Source organism: Periplaneta americana, chromosome 15 (assembly GCF_040183065.1).
Source record: "Periplaneta americana isolate PAMFEO1 chromosome 15, P.americana_PAMFEO1_priV1, whole genome shotgun sequence".
NCBI classification, from domain to species: domain Eukaryota; kingdom Metazoa; phylum Arthropoda; class Insecta; order Blattodea; family Blattidae; genus Periplaneta; species Periplaneta americana.
In genome coordinates, this window is record NC_091131.1 from 61,906,886 (window position 1) to 61,925,587 (window position 18,702).

General features: G+C 35.5%; 1 protein-coding gene across 1 annotated transcript in view; it reads right to left on the reverse strand.

Annotated features, from left to right (window-relative positions):
* Positions 1–18,702, reverse strand: part of LOC138715008 (trypsin alpha-like) — a 56,411-nt gene that overhangs the window by 19,409 nt on the left and 18,300 nt on the right. Inside the window, exons 3-4 of the mRNA XM_069847384.1 lie at positions 17,611–17,690; positions 9,274–9,374 (exon numbers count right to left, since the gene is read on the reverse strand). Of these exons, the coding sequence (XP_069703485.1) occupies positions 9,274–9,374; positions 17,611–17,690 (181 nt within the window). The remainder of the gene's footprint in view (positions 1–9,273; positions 9,375–17,610; positions 17,691–18,702) is intronic.

Genomic DNA, 18,702 nt, shown 5'->3' on the forward strand with positions numbered 1-18,702 from the left:
TTTAATTTACAAATGTGCTAGATTATTTTTTTTATCAATTACTCACCAATTGGCTTAAAATACAACCATTTACGCCATCAATAATTCCCCCATTCCAATTTCCATTTCTCATTACTATTTATCAATTCAATTACCAGTACATTAGAATCTTAATATTTTTTATCAATTACTCGGCAATTGGCTTAAAGTACAACCATTTACACCAGTAAAATTAGCAACCTTGCATAATATTTGCACACATAGCAGAAAGCGCTTATACAATATTTGCGTATCATAAGACGCTGCGAGAACAATCGCCGGATGTGAATTAACAGCTTGCATATTATTTGCATCATGCAATATTTGTGTAATATGACACGTTGCAGGTGCTTCAAAAACATGCTTTTATTATTACTCAGCAATTGCATCACCGGATGTGAGCTTGCATAATATTTGCACGTGTAATCACATCATTGTGTAGATGAAATTTCAAACATGTATGAACTTGTGTATTTCAACTATACAAACTTGTATGAACATATGTAATTCAAATTATTACATTACGCCCCAACTACAATTACATACCTGCACTTGTGAATGACGTCACACTTTAAGTTACGCCGCGTGTGTTTCAAATTATTACCCCTCCTCCACCATTTCCAACTTCGATTACAAATTTATGACGTCACACTTTAAGTTACGCCGTATGTATTAAAATTATTACCCCCTCCCCCATTTCCAACTTCAATTACAAATTTATGACGTCACACTTTAAGTTACGCCGTATGTATTTGAAATTATTACCCCCCTCCCCCATTTCCAACTTCGATTACAAATTTATAACGTCAAACTTTAAGTTACGCCACTTCAGCCACATTCTGTTTAATTTACAAGTGTGCTAGATTAATTTTTTATCGGAAAGTACAACCATTTATGTCCCACATTCCAATATCCAACACCCAACCCCCCCCCATTTTCCATTCCCCATCTTTTAAATTACCATTACATTAGAATCTTAATAATAATAAGAAAAAGAATGTGTGTGTTTAAGTGTGATAGATTAATTCTTTACTCAGCAATTCCACACTCGCCGGATGTGAGCTTGCATAATATTTGCATACATAGCAGATAGCAGTGCGAGAACAATCGCCGGATGTGAATCAGCATAATATTTGCACACATAACAGATAGCGATTGTGTCTTTCACCCCCCCCCTTACAATTGACTCGAGAACACTCGCCGGATGTGAATCAGCATAATATTTGCACACATAGCAGACATTACATCTGCATTGAGGAGATAAACATGTATGAACTTGTGTATTTCACCCCCCAAACTTGTATGAACATGTCATGCCACAACTTCAATTACATACCTGCACGTGTGCATGACGTCACACTTTAACCTTGAACTCTTAGATTGCCATTTATGACATAATTTAAGTTACGCCCCTTTCCTACGTCATACTTTAAGCCCCCCACCCCCTCCATGACGTCATACTTTAGCCACGCCCACTTCTGACGTCATACTTTGGCCCCGCCCACTTCTGACGCCATACTTTGGCCACGCCCACTATGACGTCACTAGCCACGCCCCCTCGCTCCTGCCTAGTTTCCTAGCTCCTGCCTAGCTCCTGTCACTCCCCGTCATTTCTATTCTACTAAACTGGTTCCTACGAAATCAGAATTATGATATTAAAAGGAATATGAACAATTTTATTCTTAGAAAATAATGAATAATGTGAATAAATATGAACGTAGATGTTATGTTAGCCTATATGTTGGATTTATTTCTACTTGGTTGTTTAAGGAGGCTTTATCAACTACTCGGGTGTTTAGCGTGGATGGAATTGGTGAGAGCGAGATGTTGTCTAGAATTCACCATAGATTACCTGACATTCGCCTTAAGGTTGGGAAAAATCTCGGAAAAACCGAATCAGGTAATCAGCTCAAACGAAATCCAAGTCACGCTCGAGCGCAACTTCGGATCAGCCGGCAAACGTGTTACCGCACCTGAGTTACGCTAATGACTGTGTTGGATTTGGTAAGTGTTGAAACTTATGTCTATTTGTAGTTATGCATTACAATTATTACAAACCAAACCGGTATTTACACTAGATAATTAATTCGAGAGAAGCTAGTTTATTTCATATTAAGAAATGTATATTAATATTAATAGACGTGTTATTTTGTATACAAAATATACATCGAAATTGCATTACGCTCGTTATGGGGCCCTGTCAATAACCAGATCACTAGGACATCCCTCAATACAACTAGATTATACATAATATAATAAACACGTCCACAAGACGCAGTGTAACAGCCTGGTACGTGTCTAAGTAACTGTTTTCTTCCGCGGATCTGAAAACATTAAGGGAATTGCAATTACAGTCACATTAAACTACATTGCATTTATCGTGTGTTTGCCTTTAATGTAGTGCATTTGCACAAGAGCACAATTATCATTCTCAAATTCTCGTGGTTTTTCTCATTCACACTAAGTTCCTGCTTCAACCGTGCATATTTTATTCCTTCATTTTTTTTCTTTCTTTTAATGTGCGTTCTAGCAGAGCTACAGGATGAAATTACTTCCAAGGTTAAAGAAAATAGTAACGTACGTAATGACTCGCACACTGCTGGAGTCTAGAGAGATTAAATCAAGTATTCAATAGAGCAAAAGCAAAGTTTGAAATGAGGTCCAATATCATAATGACGAGCTGAAACTCTGATCCTCTACATTTTACAACATTATGGGAGACGATAGAAATGATCTTCATAGCACCTGAAGAAGTACAGTAACTCTGCCAGATTAAATAAACCATTATTATTATTATTATTATTATTATTATTATTATTATTATTATTATTTTGTATTCACATAGAGGTCATAATTCAAAACCTCCAATTTCTGAATTACGCCCTTTTTACCGTGCAACATGAAAATGTTACGCGATCTAAAATCATATGTAGCCTACAGAAAGAATTAAGTGCTTTCTTGTTTAACAGTGATAGGACAATGAGAAATTATTATTGTAAATTGCCATTTTTCCTAATCCGCAGCTAAAGATCTCTTGTCCAACATTACTCTAACAAATTATTTTTAAGAAGGTAAAAAAGACATATGGAAAATACCAGAGATTATATTAAAATTTCAGCTGAGCAGAGCATACGTTATTATGACATTAAGGCAGGGCGCAGCCCCATGGAGTGTCGCGAAATTTTGGAATTGAGAATTTTTTTATACCATCCAGAAAGTCTTCTTACAACGTATTTTTCATTTACAACAAAGTAATTGATATGGTACATTTTATTTTGAGACAGACTTTCCCAATGAAACGTGAACACCTGCAACAATGAAGTCCTGAATGTTGTCAATAGTTTGGAAAATTCTAAGTCTGAAGATTTTTATGGTCTATCAAATTGTATCCTTTTACATATTTAATTAATAGGATGTTGCACTAGGGTATTTTCCCTGATTGTCTTAAGATTTCGCTTATAATACCTGTATTTAAAAATGGTGATACGAAACAGCGTGATAGCTGCAGGTCGATCTCACTTATTCCTATTATATCGAAAATTGTGGAAAAACTAATCTTTAAGCTACTTAATTTCCATTTTGAACATAATAATTTCTTTTCTAATTCTCAATATCGTTTTAGAGAAGGTTTAACAACTGTTAAAGCTGTTGAAAATATTGTTTCTTTCATACTTGATGGTTTTGAAGAAAAAAATACTGCTGCTTCTCTTGTTGACTTATCTAAAGCGTTTGATACAGTCTCTCATGACATTCTTGTTGAGAAATTAAAATATTATGGAATAAGTGATATTGCGCTTTCATTGATAAAATCATATCTTGCTAATAGGTTTTAATGTGTTAAAATACACAATCAAATTTCCAACTTGCTTAATGTATCTAATGGTGTTCATCAAGGATTAATATTTGGCCCATTCTTTTTTATTGTTTATATAAATGATCTTCCAAATTACATCCTGGATAAGAGTGTTTTGTATGCTGATGATACTATTTTTTAACTACAAGTAAATCTATGAATAGGTCTACTCTTGAAAAATTTAATGAAAACGTAATAAGATAATGTGCAACTTGGTTTGATTCTAATAGATTAACTATAAATGAAAGTAACACAGAAGAAATAATATTAGTCTATGTAATATTAATGTTAAAAGTGTAAAATTATTAGGTATATATTTAGATAGTAAACTAAATTTGAACATTCATATTAATAAGGTATTATCAAGAATGTTGTATCTGATTAAAAAAACTGAAATTATGGACACAAACAAATGTAGTATTGCATGCATATTTTGCGTTTTATCATTCAGAGTTAACATATGGAATTCAACTGGGGCAAAACAGGTTTTCTTATGACAGAAAAGGGCTGTAAGATGTATAACGGGTATTAAGCAAGCAGACTCCTATAGGAGGTATTTTTAAGATTTGAAAATAATGACTGTACCGTATCTTGTCTTTCTATTTTTTTACAGTTTGTTGTTTGGTAGAAAGAATTATAATACACTCAACTTGAGATGTACATCAATATAACACTAGAAAAAAAATCTTTGAATACATTAGATTAAAAAAGTTCAAAATTGTTACAGGGTTGTTGAAATTAAGCTATTTAATTTACTTCCCTCAAGTGCAGCATCCTGTAGTATTAATACATTTAAGAGAGTACTGAAAAACTGGCTTGTGACCGAAGCCAGAGTTTGAAATGGCTGGTAAATTTGATCTTATATTTTAAAATAATTATGAAGTTTTTAGTTTTAGTTTTATGTTTGACTAAGCCTATTGAAAAATTTTGTTTAATGGCTGCTATATATCTTAAATATCCTAGTAATTCGTTTACTGTTCCTACTTAGTAAAAATAGGCTCTAGAGTTTAGAATCGTCAGAACACATTGGTCAGTTTCAGTATGAGCAGGTGACAGTGCGACTATTTTATGAAAAGTGCTTTATTTAGATTTTATCATTGACAAATTTTTAATTCGAAATCAAGCTCTGGGTTAAAATTAGATAAAGCAGTGCTAATTCAAATGATGTGCGCGAAAATTCCCTTCAGGGTTCATAAAACATACTGCGTTTCGTAAATATAGTGATGAATACTTGCAATATGGTGTTACGCGGTGCGGAGATAAATATAAACAAAATTCCGAGTGTCTTATATGTGGAAATGTTTTGTCAAATCAGTCGATGGTGCCTAATAAACTAAAATGACATTTAGAACTGCCGTTCTGAATGTGATACTTCTGTGAAGCAACATTTTATACCATGAAAATAGTGAACTCTGAACAATTAAACAGACTGCTGCATCTTGAAAATGATTTACATGTCCTATGACCCGTAAGGCCACGTGTAGAGAAATTCTGTGCATCCCACCAAGCGCATATTTCACATTAATTTAAATAGATAAGTTTTTAAAAACGATCATAAAAATCTTGTATCGGATATCGGATATCCATCAGTTATAGATTTCAAAAAGGCATATGACTTGGTTAAGAGAGAAGTTTTATGTAATATTCTTATTGAATTTGTTACACTCAAGAAACTATTTCGATTAATTAAAATGTCTCTCAGTGAAGCATACAGCAGTTTCCTTACAGGCCAGTTTTTGTCTGATGATTTTCCATTTCACTGCTGGCTAAAATAAGAAGATGAATTATCACCTTTACTTTTTAACTTCGCTCTAGAATATGCCAGTATGAAAGTCCAGGATAAGAGAGAGGTTTGAAATTGAACGGTTACAACAGCTACTTGTCTATGCGGATGACGTGAATATGTTAGGAGAAAATCCACAAATTATTCGGGGGAAAAAAAAGATTGAATATGGAGAATGCTTATTACTATTCGATACAAAAGCTTTTGTCATTCAGTCTGCTCTAGAAAAAAGCTGCAATTTAGAATTTATAAAACAGTTATATTACGGTACCGGTTGTTCTGTATGGTTGTGAAACTTAGACTCTCACTTTGAGAGAATAACAGAGGTTAAGGATGTTTGAGAATAAGGTGCTTAGGAAAGTAGGCCTATTTGGGGCTAAGAGGGATGAAGTTACAGGAGAATGGAGAAAGTTACATTGTATTCTTTACCTGACATAATTAGGAACAGTAAATCCAGACGTTTGAGTTGGGCAGGGCATATAGCACATATGGGCGAATTCAGAAATGCATATGGAGTGTTAGTTGGGATGCCGGAAGGAAAAATACCTGTGGAGAGGCCGAGACCTACATGAGAGGATAATATTAAAATGGTTTTGAGGGAGTTGGGGTATGATGGTATGGACTGGATTAATTTTGGTCAGGATAGGGACCGATGGCGGGCCTATGTGAGAGCAGCAGTGAACCTCCGTGTTCTCTGAAAGTCATAAGTAAATAAAGTAAAGGAATCGGTGTGTGTATATATATATATATATATATATATATATATATATATATATACAGTATATATATATAATATATCGTAACATCTGTTATCTAAAGATTTTCCGTAGTTACTAAGCACTAAGTAACTCTGATAGTTGTAGGATCCGATATTTGCGCTTTCCAAATCGTCCGTAGGAGACGATTATAAAAGGCGTTAAAATCTTTATCCCTTCCGTTAGGAGGGATGTTGGGATGAGAAAACCGTACCGTATATTTACAGTACGTAAAAATTATCCCTGATAATGGACCATAGACAAAATTTGTCTGCAAATTGTCGTTTACGTAGAGATTTGGGTGTAGGGAATTGAGACCAGATTATTGGTCTAATTGTTCCATAATCTTAGCCAGACCCGACCTTGAAACCTTGCCATCCATGATAAGTAGGTTTTGTAGGTTTTTACTTTTTTTTGCTTCTGAACTCCTAATTTCTTCAATACTTTCCCGAATCATGATTGTAGGAGTCATTTATGTGAATTCTGTTGAGCATAAAAAAACCTAAATGGGCCTTAATACCTAAAAAAAAAACCTAAATCATTGTTGATCAGCGCTATCCTGTATTTGCTGCGTTATATATTGATTTTTGGTATTAGAATTGGGGGAGTACCTTGTGGTACAATGTGTGCAAATATGTGTTGAGTATTATTGATTCAACCAAATAATATAAAGCTAACTCAAAGTGGTAGTGCTAAAGATAATGTTAGTACTATATGACTTGTTCTAGTGAAAATATATGGAAATAGACCTAAAAATTATTAAGTATAATTATTGAAAATAAAGAAATAAAGATAAATGAAGCTCCTTTATAAGTATTTCTTGTTCCAAGCAATGTTTTGAATTCTTTATGTAAATTTAGAGAAATGTCGATACATTTCGAGAAAGAGAGAGAGAGAGAGAGAGAGAGAGAGAGAGAGAGAGAGAGAGAGAGAGGAAAAAAACTCTCGACGTGGAGGAGGCTGCCTCAATCCCTGAAGCAAAATCTGTACTTAGCAGTGACAACATCTATGGCTCCTTTACTTTCCACAAGGCACATTTCAGAGACTTTCCAAAATATATTGAGTACTTGGAATCTTTGTCGCTACAACTGAAAGATGCAATTGCTGTCATTGACTGACTTCTACAGAAACAAGTACCAGGACCCGTGTGTGAAGACGTCACATTAAAACTGAAGAAAGTAGGCTATTGCAGAGGAATCCAGGGTTTGCAAAATGAAAAATATATGCTCCATTCTCCAGGGGGAAAGCTTCAATTGTCGTTTACCAAGGGTAGGCTACCTGCTGCAGTGGCAGCGATGAAATTTGCACCTAAGACGTCATGTGCTGTGAAAAGAAAAAAATTCATCCTTCAAATCCATTTTCAGAGACAATAGAAGAAACTTCTCAGTCGAGAATCTTGAAAACCATTTGGTCATATATTACAACCAGGAACAGTACCAGTAAATAATGTTGTTTTGTTTGTTTGTTACTTTTTAAAATAATTCTTGATCGAGTTTGAACGAATTTAATTCAAAAGTTGTGTATGTACTGTACATTTTATCTATTGAAAATTGAAATTTATGTAGTTATATCAAGGCAAATTATATTAGATAAAATATTAATTGTTACAATAATTTATTCAAACTACAATTAATGTTAAAGGGGAAAGAACAAAAATATCTAATCCTATAAGTTTCGATAAATAGTTTGGTTCTGAAAGAGGTCAGTTTCGTGGTCCATGTTACCTTAATAAATATATATATATTTTTTTTAAGAATAACTCTAAGAATAAGGTTCGTAGGAAAATATTTGGGGCTAAGAGGGATGAAGTTACAGAAGAATGGAGAAAGTTACAAAACGTAGAACTGCACGCATTGAATTCTTCACCTGACATAATTAGGAACATTAAATTCAGACGTTTGAGATGGGTAGGGCATGTAGCACGTATGGGCGAATCCAGAAATGCATATAGAGACCAGAGGGAATAAGACCTTTGGGAAGGCCAAGACGTAGATGGGAGGTTAATATTAAAATGGATTGAAGGGAGGTGGGATATGATAGTAGGGATTGGATTAATCTTGCTCAGGATAGGGACCGATGGCGGGCTTATGTGAGGGCGGCAATGATCCCCCGGCTTCCTTAAAAGCCCATAAGTAAGTAATTGTAAGAATACATTTTTAACGGTCTGGTAGATTTTGCGACCCCTTTCATAGGTTGGACATAAAACCAAAAAAAAAAAAAAAATATTTCGTCTGTTCCAAAAACCTAAAATGGTATTTTAAAAAGCTAAAAATCCGGTCCCTAATGATAAATGACCCATCCCTTTTGACAGTTTACTCTGAGTAGCATATTATCACGACGGAAATCACCTAACGACTATTGATTAAGCGCAATATAGTCTTTTAATTTTACACTAATTTGTAATTTGTGCATTGTATCCAAATAACCTTTCTTATGTATAGACTATTGTAATATGGTCAAAATTCGACGAATAGTTCGAATAAAACTAGATGAAATCGCTGTACACAGATTTTTAGGCAGGCAGACACACAGATATACAGACAGAACGTCGAATACTACGTTTTGTTGTGGGGGATGTCGAAAGCATGCATTTCCGCGATAATCAGGAACGTTACTTTTTGCAGCATTTGAGAAAGTAAACATTAGAAGTTCTATACTTGGTTTCGTTTAATGCTGGTGCTTAACTAATGTCCTGAAATTATAATAAACTTCTGTCATTATTTTCGTCTCATTGCGTTATATTTTATTATCTCTTGTCAGTGATACGTGTGCTGGACTTGATGTTTGCATTCAAATTATGTGAACTATTTCAATCATGCCGGCTGGCTTCCATTCCTCCACGCTCTTGCGTGGTGTTGACTTACTCATCGACGCAGTGCGCGGCCGAGATTGCCCACTTTTCGCCGATGATGGACGCGCCACATTTGTGCATGACGCCGCTCTTCGTTTGCAATTGTATCGACAACTGGAAACAAAAATCAATAACATTAAGCCAAATCACAAGATACGACATTGCTGTATAGAGATTCACAAGTACCATGATATGAATATGAATATTTATTGTGAACAGCTGTTACATCTATCTACATAGACTATAGTGATGACCCTCACATTTCTGTATATGGTGCCATCACAAAATTTATTTACATTTACATTACTATGATTTTAACACTCAATTTTTATTTCTCCTCTTACATTTATATCCTCTACCCTTATAGTTTCTCAACTTTAACCCTTACTATCATCTTACATTCTATACGCACAGCCCTTAACCTCTAAGCCTTAACTATAGGCCTACTCTACTCTCTAATGTTTGTTCTGATACTATTTTATGTCCACCGCTGTGATCTCGTGGTAGCATGTTCGCTCCCGAACCCAGCGGGCTGGGGTTCGACTTCCCGCTTGGGACGAGTTGCCTGGGTGAGGATTTTTCGGGGTTTTTCCCTCACTCCTATGGATGAATATCAGGTAACTTTATCAGGCGCATGGAACCCCACTCATTCTCGCCACTTCCTTCCCCCTCCTTATCATCCTTCCTTATCATTCCGGTTGTCTTCCAGGTTTTCAGATCGCGCTTGCGGCGACCCTCCGAAACTCCTAGCGCTCTCGGCCGGCCTCCATGGATATCTGGCAAGTTGGCAGTTGGCACGTTGTACTCTAGAGTACGCCGTGCAGTTGGTCATCCCACTCCCCTCCCGACGAGAATGTTGGCCAACACTTCAGACCGTTGGCCACACGGGAGGAGTGGCGTACACTCCAGACCGTTTGAGGGGAGACTGTGGAGGGGGGGGCTGTTGGGAGGAATGGTACACGGACTTAGAAGGATGGTGAGACTGATCGTTAGGGTGTTGGGGGTTAGGTCGGTTCGGCGTAAGTGCTGTCAGTGGGCTCGCAACTCATCCCAGGGGCGCACAATAGACCTCAGGTAGCGGTGCACAGGGATATTCCCCTCCCGTCCTCATAGAGAAAGTAAAAAAAAAAAAAATACTATTTAACATTTTTCTACTTTATTACAATTTGTCTACTACTTTCTACCATTTCTATTCAGTATCTATATACTAACTTTTCTATTGTCATTATTTCTCTTAGCAACCACTTTTATTACATTCTCCATCTTCAGCTTTACCTATTTTTATTGATTCCTTATTTCCCTCTTCATATCTACATTTCATCACATATCCACTATCATTTCTTCCTTGTTATTTTGTGGTAAACGGATTGCAAATCCACACCCTCTTACCTAGCATCTCGTTTTGTTTACCTTTCACTACCTCGAACCCGGAACATGTACCTTCTCTCTATTCCTCTGCACAGAACATCCTTCTACTCATCATCTTTCAGCATATCTATTCCACGCCTCTGGAATTCTCTCCCTGACCACGTCAGAGACTGTCGGACAATATCAAAATTCATATTTAAATTAAAAAATCACATTCTAGTTCATGGAATTGCTTGTTGAACACATGTCAGGTTGCGCAACTTCACCTTAACCCATGACATATAGTAAATATTCTAACTATGCTGTTGTAAAATTGAACATTAATATGTAATGTATTTATTATTATTAATACTAGTACTACTACTATTATTATTATTATTATTATTATTATTATTATTATTATTATTATTATTATTATTATTATTATTATTATTATTATTGTGAGTTATCAATATCATTGCTATCTCTGTTTTCTTTCTTTTTGTTGTATTAACTCGATGAGAGCTCCATAATGTACTTTTGACTCTGTTGACCCTCTATAGGGCTTTAACTTAATTTGTATCATTTTCATCAGTGTTTCTATTTCTTTTTTGTATTTATATGTGCTATCTGGTAGGATGGAAGAGAAGGCCTTATGGCCTTAATCCTGTCAGATTAAATAAATTGTTATTATTTATTATTATTAAATAATTTAAGCTGTTAGACTCAAATCGACACAGCACAGTCCACTATACAAATATCTAAATTTGTCATCCTAATTTAACGGTTTCCTGAGCAGAAAAGTTCATTGCAGTATTTTTGCAAAGCGAAAATTTGTTTAGGATTTGAAAACTCACCTGAGAAAAAAATCAAACACCAGCAAACCGTCACTATTAAACAATAGCCTACTTGTTGTTGTGACCATCAAATTCACATAACTTACGGAAAGGCAAGATGTGTGGCGAAAATACCATTTCAACTCTATCAAACACGCTTTTCCCAGAGACATCATCCTGCACTTTCAAATGTTGCTGTTACCAGAGACAAATAATAAATTAAGATTGAGTTAGAGATGGACTCAGTGATCTAGTGAGAGCCACTCTTTGCCGTACAAAAATTAATGCTATTACTAGGGACCATACTTTGCCGCAGGAGGCTACAAGGTTAAGTATTACTGTAGCGGATGAGTGCGTGCATGTAGCAAGCGTACTACTTGTGTCTGATCAGCGACTCCTGTGTGGTCAATTTGTTCAGAAGAAAATCTAGATCACTTTAACAATTACACAATTACAATTTATATTATTTAAACTATGTACACTAGAATACGCTATTTTTACTATTTACTATTTACACTATAATAAAGAACTGACCAAATATTATTTACACTATTATGTACGGTATTGTGTATTGTAATGAAAAGTATTTTATTTCATAATACTATAGTCTGCTTATTTTGTAAATACCTACAGTCTTACTAATAAACCGTGTATAGTTTTTATACGAGACTTATGCAGAGTTGAGACAGAAAACGTTACTAATAAACCGTGAATAAGCTATGGACGTATAAAGAGGCTGTAACTATACAATGGGAATTGCTTTGCAGTAGTTATATACACGAAACCCCTTGTTTAAGAGTTGTATATAGGGAAAAAATGGCCGCCCCTTTAACAGCTGTTCGTATCGACTGTCATTTTATGATGATGTTTACCTTGTAACCACAGAAAAATAAAACAAAGATCATAGAATTATTAGAATAATATTGTTGTAGCTTGTACTCTTTGACCAAAATGTAGTGTGGTAATCGATTAGAGCCAGTTGTACTATCGATATTTAACGCGCCACACTAGAGCGCTCTACCGGATCCAGTAGAGAACCTCAGATATTCTATTACCTTTCGTAACGAAGTAATGACGAAACTATGACGTAGCTGTGTAACAGTTATGCTGTTATGTACACGACGTATGTAGTGATTATTAGTAAGGAATTTACACACGACTTATAAACGAGCTACTCATTGTATAAGTATAAGACAGTTAAACGTCTGTATATAGAGTTTTTATTAGTAAGACCACTAGTGTATAATAGTGTATAAAGGACTTCAGACACTAACTATTTCATATTGCATATTTATTGTCATCATACGGCTTTCAGATAGTGGTTTCCCTCACATTTCTGCATACGGTCCACCACTACCTTGCTTACATTACATCATATATCCTTTATATTTCTCTTATCATCTATGTCTCCCCAAATCTTCCAATTATCTAAAGTTTAACCCTGCTTCTGTCTATTCCTTCCTCCATCCTTTCTGATGTACAGTATTTACAACTCTTAACCTTCTTTATCTTCCCTCAATATAATTCCAGAATGCTATGCAATACTGTCCACCTTACTCTTATCTAGAAGCATTCGCGTCTACATCTACTCCTCCATCTCTACTACTATCATTGTCATCTTTCATTATTGTTATCCCTACTTTTATGTTTATCGTTAGAAACCTTTTTATCTCTGACTAGTATTCACTAATATTTCTACTATCTCATCTACTTTATCTTATTATATTATTTGTCTCAATTATTATTGCAATGTTCAAATGTTAGTGATACCTCCTTACTATTTCTTGTTCGATTCACTTATCACTTTTTCACTTTATTGGATAACTTTTACGGTTGTATACTATCTCCTACTCTTATTAGTCTCACTACCATATTGCTTTTCTTCTCTCTAATTTACTCTATTCATCTTCTATTAACACTTAATTTCTTGTCCCTCTATATTATTCACAGTTCCACTTCAGTTACACTAATTGATCTAATACTCACATTTTTGACCGCATCTAATGCCTCAGACTAAGTCAGATCTCTCCTCTAGTTCACTTGTTACACTTCACACGTCTTAGTTTGCACTTCCTTGTTTCTTTAACTATCACATAACTCGCTGAATTTTTATACAAGTTTCATCTAGTTTTTCGCAAATCTTTTTTAGTTCCCTCTCAATATCACCCACGGTTGCTGGCCTTTGACCATCTGCGCTCTCGTTGACTGACTATTTACAAAAACCGACTGTCAAAAGACTTTTTCGTTTCGAGAATAAGATCTTTCTTCAAAAATAACTTTAGTGGAATATTGTTTTTAGTTTTAATATACTAATTGTCTTATTGAATACTAAATTGTAATTGTTTAAATCTTGAAATTAGTACATGTAACTAAACACATCTACATTTTTCTGTTATTATTATTATTATTATTATTATTATTATTATTATTATTATTATTATTATTATCATCATCATCATTATTATTATTATTATTACATTGTTTTCTATGTTGCTGTTTTTTATATTTTCTATGTATTTTTATACTGGTTGCTTGGAAGAGAAGGCCTTTCTGGTCTTAACTCTGTTCAGTGAAAATAAATTAATTAAATAAATGAAGATATAATTTAAATTGTAGGAAACATCATCCTAGTATCAGTCTATATAAGTAACTGCAGTGTAATGCATTGTAAACAGTCTATGAGGTATAGTTTTGAACATTGCATAGAACGTAATCTTCAGCATAAACAAGATGATGTGGCACCGGTCAAATATGACGTCACGTCAATATAATCTATGAACAACTAACCTTATCTCCGCACACCCTAGGGCAAAATAGGTCCCTAATTATTAGTTGAATGCGCGAGACGTAATTATTTTTCAGTGAACTGTTCTGTATCACTACTACAAACTTGAGAGTTACCTTAATACAACTGCAGTCTTCACTGTGTGTATTCTGTTTTTACTTGGCTATTTAACGACGCTATATCAACCATTAGATTCTTTTTAGAGTCGATGGAAGGTGATAGTGAGACAGTATTTTGCCAGATGAGACCGAGGATTTGCCATAGATTACCTGGCATTCACCTTACGGTTGGGGAACCATGTAATCTATCCGCGCTCGAGCGGCTCTCCAGTTCGGAAGCCAAGCGCCTTATCCGACTGACAATTAGACCTCTCCAGTTCTTCTGTGCGTTTTCAGAGTGAAACATATACTGACGCATAGTATGCATTGGTAGAGTTTATTGATATACCTTTTAGCTGCTAATGGTCATTGAAAATGGAGGTACAAATTCGAAGTGTGAACTTCAAAGACATCAATATATATTAATATATTTGCTAATTTTTCAGTGTCAATGGGCAAAAATGCGGCAGTGGGCAAAGTGCAAGTCATCAGCATTCATAAAGTGATCAAAAGAGAACTTTGAAGTACACCATGAGCACCTGATATCGAAAGAACCTCCACAAATGTCGCAAAAGTTAACTCCTGGTACGTGAAAAGCGTTCTGCTTCGGCACTTCAAACCATTCAGTGGGATCATCAATGTAAACTGATTTATGAAATCTATATCGAATCGTGTCTTTGAATCGCGATGACTGTAATTGATTGCCTCCCTCACATATCGATTCAAAGACATGATTCGATATGCACTTTACAAATCAGGATACATTAATGATCCCATTGAATGGTTTGAAGTGCGAAGCAGAACGCTTTTCACGTACCAGGAGTTAACTTTTGCGACATTTGTGGAAGTTCTTTAGATATCAGGTGCTCATGGAGCTCTGTAAAGTTGTGTTTTGATCACTTTATGAATGCCGGTGACTTGCACTTTGCCCACTGCAGCATTTTTGTTAATTAGGACTGATAAATTAGTAAATACGTTCATGTATATTGATGTCTTTGAAGTTCACCCTTCGAATTTGTACCTTCATTTCCCATGGTCATTAGTAGACTTCGTGGAATTGCCACGAGATTCGCAAGGTTTACTACGCACGCGGTATAGACTGTATGAGAAGAGGACGTGCAACGGATGGAGTATGCCTCTGATGTAAACACTGAGCAGTATACTGCGGTTACAATAAAACCTGTATCCTGCATTCAAGAAATATAATGAATGATAATTGAAGTAGGAAACATCTAAACATGTACCCATAAATATACAATTATTTTGTAGTGAGATATATTAACTCTTAAAATTTAATGTAATATACTCACATCATCCTTGAATATGCGCATTGCATTGAAGAGTTAGGTACATTTTGAGCCACTGCAAAGTGAACCTCCTCCGATGGTCACTCAAACAGTTTTTATATTGCGAAAATGTACGTTCAACATCACACGATGTAATAGGTGCATATTTGAAGAACGGGAAGTCACTACTTTTTAGTACACCAACTTCAGACGTCTTGTCGTGACCTGATAGTACATCATGTATAATACGAAGTTGTGAATAGGCAGAATTTTTAGCAATAATGTTTCTCAACTTACATTTCACTTCTTCTGAAATTAGTGAATTGTTATTTTGGATAACGGGTTTGTGATACTTTATCCACTATATTAAGGGCGTCTGAGAGTTGTAGTTTAGACGATTCTAACAGGGTTATGCTTTTGGACACGATTTTAAAATTAGAATCAATGAACACAATATCTTCCAATAGCTGTTCAGAAGGCAATGATTTTACAGCTGCAACAGTGGAACTGTCTGTGCTATCCAAGGCATCAATTACCTGCATTATTTTGCCGTAATATTTTGGATAATAATTAACAGCATCTAACCACGTTTTCCAACGGGTCAAGACTGGCTGCAGGGGTAAGGGTATTTCAGGGGCAATTGTTTGGAACAGCAACACTCTCATTGTAGTATGTTTGATTGAATTCTTGTCTGCACTGAACAACCACAGTAATGCAAAAACAAGTGCTTACATAGGTATACATTAGCTGTAGCTGCTCTATCTATTTGGACTGGTCACAACTCTTAACATGAACTGCTTATACTACGAGACCGGGCGGTCGCTCACCTCCTCTATATTACCGCACATCGGCAACCTGACTGCATGCTGCGTGTGGCAATTCAACGAAGTTTAGTCATTAGCAGCGAAAAGGTATATCAATAAACTCTACCAATGCATACTAATGTGTCAGATTATGTTTCATTTTGAAAACGCACAGGTGAACTGGAGAGGTCTACTTGTGAGCTACTCCGGTGGCTTCTATTGTACTTGATTAATTCATTGTTAAGATTATTCTTATTATGAATTATGCCTATATTATTATTTCTTTTTCAATTATCAGATAAAAATTTTAAACATTCGTAAAGAAAGAGAGTTATGAGCAAAATTGGGCTTATATATTTACTTATTTACAAATGGCTTTTAGAGAACCCGGAAGTTCATTACCGCCCTTACATAAGCCCGCCATCGGTTCCTATCCTCAGCAAGATTAATCCAGTCTCTACCAACGTATCCCACCTCCCTCAAATCCATTTTTATATTATATTCTCCTCTACGTCTCAGCCTTCCCAAAGATCTTTTTTCCTTCGGCTTTCCAACTAACACACTATAGTCTATCATTTCTGGATTTGCCCATACGTGCTACATGCCCCGATACCTTATTCTTTACAAATTGTAATTTAAGTATCTAATAGCATACTTTGTATACATTTTAGTGATTCAAACTCCAGTCTTGGTTTTTATCTGTAACTGCGATTGTTGGCGGCCGGGTAGCTCAGTTGGTAGAGCAGCTGGCTACGGACTGGAAGGTCCGGGGTTAGATCCCAGGTGGTGACAGGGTTTTTTCTCTTTGTAAAACTTTCAGAACGGCCCCGAGGTTCACTCAGCTTCCTATAAAATTGAGTACCGGGTCTTTTCCGAGGGTAAAAGGCGGTCAGAGCGTGGTGCCGACCACACCACCTCATTCTAGTGCCGAGGTCATGGAAAGCATGGGGCTCTATCTCCATTCCCCCAAGTACCTTCATGGCATGTTACGGGGATACCTTTATCTTTTACTGCGATTGTTATGATACCATATGTTGTATGTAAGTATAAGACCTACTCTTATCACAGTAATATTCTGAATCCCTCATGTTATGCACGTTAATCATGCATCGCTCTCTTTAAACCATCTCTAGTTTTTGTCACTTCCTATGTTGTGTCAAAAATTTTTCAAGTACAATGTCATATAAATTCATACCTGGTAAGGATATTCTTCAATCGTTGTTTCGCTACCGCCCACAATTCTACTGTTATCATCTGGAGTTTCGACATGCGCACCTGTGAACATGGCGAAGATCATTACAGTGACGTATAGGTTAAATCTACACACCTTCAATATTGCAGAAAGAAAATTCTAATGTCATCATTTATCTCCTCATTTAAGGTACACAATAGCTATTTATGTACCAATTACGCAAAATAAAGCTTTAGCGGACGAATTGAGTGTTTTCGACCAGGCGTAAACTGAGTCCAAAATACTGGATGAGTCCGCTAAAGGTTTTGCGTACGTGGTGCATGCAATAGCTTCTAATAAAAAAAAACTCTCTAAATTATATGAAATGTAATAAAGTGAAAGTGCCCAAATATATAAAAGGGCATAGTCGGTCAATAATTGTCATATTCTCACCGCGTCTGATAAACATAATAAAACACTGTTGGCACATTATATTAAAGTTCAATTTTTCGGACTGATAACAGTCCGAAAAGCAATTATTTTAGAGAGGATCTACTAAGAAAATGATTTTATGCCATCCTAGCATTAGAGTATAAATAGGTTGTTACTACATCCAGTATCGGCATAATCGGCTTATTATAGCACACTGGCCAATGAAAGCAATGACGTATTGGCTATGACGTAATACCGGAACGCTTGCTATCTTGCTCACCGCTTCTACACGCGACATAACAAGAAATGAAATGCAGGACAGATGATAACGTATAATTTATTTCCAATCTTTAGCAATTTTGTATCAATTTTTTAACATCACATAAAACAGTTGTGTGTTTCAGAGAAACTATATTAACAAAATAAAGGAACATTTGTAACATAACCTGCAAGATCATCCGTTTCTCTTTATTGTGTCAATGCCAGTCGCAACTAATCGATACGAACATACGAAGACTTTGTCAGCTATGGATCCCGAATTTATTTTATAATGTATTTCCTACAATTTATAATCCTAAGATGCCATAAAGTGTTGTATCCAACTCGTGGATAATCTTATTATGACACTCGTGAAAATTGTCGCACGAACTACTGTTCGTGCGACAAACATTCACTCATACCATA